We start from the raw sequence: 4,463 nt of genomic DNA on the forward strand, positions 1-4,463 counted from the left end.
AGAGCTTATTTGGAAAATTGTTATGATATGTAATTGGTAAAATAAAATATATTTTAAAAAAAGAAAATAGCAATTCGACTAGTTTAGATGGAACACAAGGTACATAAAGAAAAGTAATGTGAAAAAACTCCAAAATGATACAATGGGAAAATTACTATATTTGGAGTCAAAGTAGCTGTGTTCAAATATTGCCTCCTTTACTTAATACCACGTGTGACCCTGGGCAAGTCACATAACTTGTTTCCTCATTTGTAAAATAAGGAGGTTGGATTAAAGGGCCTTAAAGCTCCTTTCAGATCAAAATCTGAATCTATGATGCTATGATATTCTGCAATTTGTTAAGTGCTTATTTTGATTCCAGGTTTTTATTTTGTTTTACTTCTACCAAAAAATGCTGCTGTGAATATATTATAATACATAGGATTTTTGTTTCTATCATTGACTTCTTTATAATATATGTCCCATAGTAGTGTCTCTTGGTCAGAGTATGAATAGTTTAGTGCCCTTCAAAGTGTTTTCTAGAACATTTGAATCAATTCCCACCTCTACCAATGATGTGACTATACCAATCTTTCCATAGCCCACCATTGCTTCCATTCTTTAATCATTAACAATTTGATGATTGTGTATATATATTACACTTTGTAATACTGCTTATTTTTAACTGTTGTTCTTCAGCTACATGTTCTTCATCATGCTTTCCTTCTCTCATTCTTGAATTTTTTTCATGAATAATTCTATTTAATATGTAATATGATTCTACTACCCTGTCCTCATTTAAACTGTTCAAAAACAAAGTATGTTCTTCTGGAGCCATATTTCCATGATGAGGTTTTTATCCTAACTCTCTGATACCTATTAAATAGATCAAATTTATCTACTTGGTTAAGGGCTGTAGTTTAATTTAAATAGAAGGGACCTTAGAAGACTTGTAGCCTAAGTATAGTTGAATAAGAATCCCTTTTAGTTTATGCTTGATAAGGGATATATTGCTTGAAGACTTCTAGTAAGAACCCCTCAGCCACCAACTCAGTCCATTCTACTTTAGGACAGGTCTAATTGTTAGTAAGTTTATTCTTTATGTCAAGCCTAAATCTTCACCTTTACAACTTCTGCTCTTTGCTTCTAGTTCTGCCTTCTGTGTCTTCAAAACAAATGAACAAATTCAATCTAATCCCAGTGGAGACAGCCCACGATTCTGAAACAATTCCTCAGAGATAGCAATGTTCCATTTTTCTTCTTTTTCTTCTCTCTATCATCCCTGCTTGCATCTAGCTGGGAATGTTATCATCCAGGAGTCTAACCCATATTAAGATGTAAACTTGGCTATAGGCTCTTTGGGGATATCCTCTCATCAATTCCTCAGCACATAGAAATACCGAGGACCCAGAAAAGAAAATTCTTAGTGATATCAAATGGTTCAGCATCACAAATGGATTTGGTTTTATGGATCTCCTGCCAAAGTAATCTTCCTAAAGCATAGGAATGATCATGTCACCTTTCTACTCATTAAAGTCTAGTGGCTCCCTATCACCTCCAGGATTGAATATAAAACCCTCTGCTTGGCATTCAAGGCCTTTTGTAAACTTGTTCCTTCTAATTTCCAGTCTTTTTACACCTTATACTATCACTTTACCTTTCAACTTATTAACATTGGCTTCCTAGTCATTCCTCAAACAAGACACTGCATCTCCCAACTCTGGGCATTTTCACTGGCTGTCTTTTTCCATGTCTAGAATTCTTTCCCTTTTTTCCTTAATTCTTTTTATATTCTTGATCTTTGTTTATCCGAATGAATTTAGATTTTTTTTTTGCTCAATAAAATAATTTTTTTGTAATTTAATTGGGATGGCACTAAGTAGATTATGTAGGGTTGTCATTCTAATCATATTGGCTCTGCTCATTCATGAACAACTATGATACTGCTCCTTGAAGTTTGAAAGTGCTAGTACCCCCTTCATTCCTATGTTTTTTTTTTTTTATTATATTACTGGACATTCTTTATCTTTTGTTTCTCTAGATAAGCCCTGTTACTATTTTGTCAATTTCTGTAAAATATTTATTTGATAGTGATTGATTATCATCCACTCTTAGGGCTTTAAACAGTTGCTGGGGACACAGATGGACAGCTTTGCTCAGGGTCACAATGAGTCAAGGAGAAACTGCAAGTCGCTTTTGATTGGCTCGGGGCAAGCGGCCATCTTTGTTTCGGCTCATTTAGGGTAATGAGCATGCGCTCTATTCCTAAAACGCTTTGCCCTAAACCAATATGGCTGCGCCCAGGTCCTCTCTTCTACTTTGAGCTACACAGAACAGACCGCCGAGGCTGCTTCCCCATAGGTCATCTGCAAGATGGCTCTGCGGGCGCGGGGCCGGGACCTTCTGGCTCTATGCAGGAAGCCCGGTAAGAACCGGGGCTTGGCCCTCAGGATGACCTCGAGGTAATATCTCGGGAGTGGCCAGCGCGGCTCAAGTTTTTAACTTTTCGCGCAGCATCGGGAAATCTATAGTCCCCGGTGGTCGGGCGGGAAGTGGGGTGTTATGGGAGCGTAGTCCCGCGTTCTTGCTGTTGCAGCTTCGGGGCTCCGCAGGCTGAGGGAGGGAAGAGGAGGGCGAATAGCATCCGTCCCCTTTTTCGCCACCTGCGTAACTGGGCTCCGGGACTTTTAACTACCGCTCCGTCCCTTTCTCACATTGTTCCGGGTTCTGCAGGGTTTCGGTGGGCGCCTCTCACCACCAGCCCTAATCCAGCCCCAGCACCTGAGGTGGACCCGAAGGAAAATGAGAAGGTCGCGCCGGAATTCACCAACCGAAACCCCCGCAATTTAGAGCTTTTGGCGTTGGCCAGGAAGGAGCGGGGCTGGGCCACGGTGTGGCCGCCCCGAGCCTACTGGCACAGGTGAGGCGGAGTTAGCCCTCGAGGCTGGGGGACCTCAAGGAACCCGAGTGGGGTGGTGGTGGGTTTAAAGGCGAGCAATAAAGATGGACGTCTGCACACTTGCTAGAAACACCCCAGCTGTCAACATTAGGTGCTGTAATATGAAAAAACACAAAGCCCGAAGTAGGATTTCTTCTTTTATATTTATCAGCCTGAAAATAAGATTTTAAATAAATGTAATCCTGAGCCATTGTTAGCAGCTTAATTCTAGTTGTTAACCAAGTGACAAGTCAGTCTCCTGAGCATCTTTTTTTTCTTACCTGTTAAAGGAAAGGGATCAGACAAGATTTGTCTGAATTGAAATAATTTATTTGGATCTCTAAGGATTTTTTTTTTCTTTTTTAAAAAATCATTCTGCCAGCTCTAAATCTATCCTACTGTGATTCCCTAAGAGGAAATCCAAGTCAAACATATTGCAATAAATGACAGTACAGCAACCTTTTTGGTCAAATATTTTTGGGAATCTGAAATGAAATTGTAGTTGGTGGAATCTTTTAGTATCTACGTAATCTCTTATTAGCTCATCACTTTTACCTTCTCCCTCCAGGTTGCGAGTTAATCGGACCCAGCACCACATAGAAGCATTTGTCGAGCATTCTAGTGGGGATGTTGTAGTTTCAGCATCCACTCGTGAATGGGCTATTAAGAAGCACCTCTACAGAACTCGAAATGTCAATGCCTGTGAGAATATCGGAAGAGTTTTGGCCCAGAGATGCCTGGAGGCAGGAATCAACTTCATGGTCTTCTACCCTACACCTTGGGAGGCATCCTCAGAATCGGCATGTTCAGCCTTGAGGTTTTTAGATAGAAGTGAATAGAAGCTTTTGGATAAGGTGGAGGATCTGTATGCAGTGATGGGCAAATTTTTTAAAGAGGTGGCCAAAGGAAAGGAAATGCTTGTCTGTCAGTCTGTTTCAAAGTTTCATTGTATTCGACAGATTAGGAGTAATGTTGCTGGGCAGGATAGAATTTTTCAGGTCTCCAGCCCCTCCCTTATCCGGCCTGTGGGCTATAGTTAGGGACTTAACTTTGATAGGTACTTTGTGTTTTATATACCAAGGTACTAACAGTCTTTTGACACACTTATTTTAGCCCTATATTATTATCACGACCAATTTACACATAGTAGATGCTAATTATATATTCCTTGAAAAATAACACTATCCTTTGTAGTGGGAAAAGTTAAATGTTCGCATTATTTTGTTTACTTTCTTTTTTGGGACAGTAGTAGGAAGATATGTTTTCTTTATGTATCCTTTTTCTTTTTGAATCTCAATATAGTGCTAATTGAATATTTTTCTCTTTCCTTATCTGAAAATCAGATACAGCGACTACAAGAAGCCATGAAAGAAGGTGGGGTGGAGCTAAAGGAACCAAGAAGAATCTATGAATAAAAGAGAAATTTCATTTCTTTTGGACTTTTAATTTTGAAAAATCAGCTGATAAACCCTTAATCAAGAGACAAGAACTTGAAGGATAATCATATTTTACCAGCATAATAAATGTGGCACTTTTTAGATTTGTA

At 39.3% G+C, this 4,463-nt stretch overlaps 1 protein-coding gene across 4 annotated transcripts; it reads left to right on the forward strand.

Moving 5' to 3' along the window:
- Positions 1-2,265: 2,265 nt before the first annotated feature.
- On the forward strand, positions 2,266-4,463 carry MRPL18 (mitochondrial ribosomal protein L18). Of its 4 annotated transcripts, none has more exons than XM_044675754.1 (4): positions 2,266-2,404; positions 2,713-2,899; positions 3,486-3,734; positions 4,261-4,463. In XM_044675754.1, the coding sequence occupies exons 1-4, from the start codon at positions 2,353-2,355 to the stop codon at positions 4,283-4,285; spliced, it is 513 nt and encodes a 170-aa protein (XP_044531689.1). In that variant the 5' UTR covers positions 2,266-2,352; the 3' UTR covers positions 4,286-4,463. The 4 variants fall into 4 exon arrangements, with proteins under 4 accessions (XP_044531689.1, XP_044531688.1, XP_044531690.1 ...); XM_044675753.1 differs by having other exon boundaries at positions 3,486-3,717; XM_044675755.1 differs by having other exon boundaries at positions 3,486-3,660.

The sequence above is a fragment of the Gracilinanus agilis genome, chromosome 4 (assembly GCF_016433145.1).
Source record: "Gracilinanus agilis isolate LMUSP501 chromosome 4, AgileGrace, whole genome shotgun sequence".
Classification (NCBI taxonomy): domain Eukaryota; kingdom Metazoa; phylum Chordata; class Mammalia; order Didelphimorphia; family Didelphidae; genus Gracilinanus; species Gracilinanus agilis.

What these genes read in the sequence shown, in the direction of transcription:
- MRPL18 (XM_044675753.1), top strand. Translation starts at nt 2,353, where the DNA reads ATGGCTCTGCGGGCGCGGGGCCGGGACCTTCTGGCTCTATGCAGGAAG. An exon ending in GGCTCTATGCAGGAAGCCCG is followed by an intron (nt 2,405 to 2,712) that starts GTAAGAACCGGG and finishes CGGGTTCTGCAG; the next exon opens with GGTTTCGGTGGGCGCCTCTC. An exon ending in GGGAGGCATCCTCAGAATCG is followed by an intron (nt 3,718 to 4,260) that starts GCATGTTCAGCC and finishes TCTGAAAATCAG; the next exon opens with ATACAGCGACTACAAGAAGC.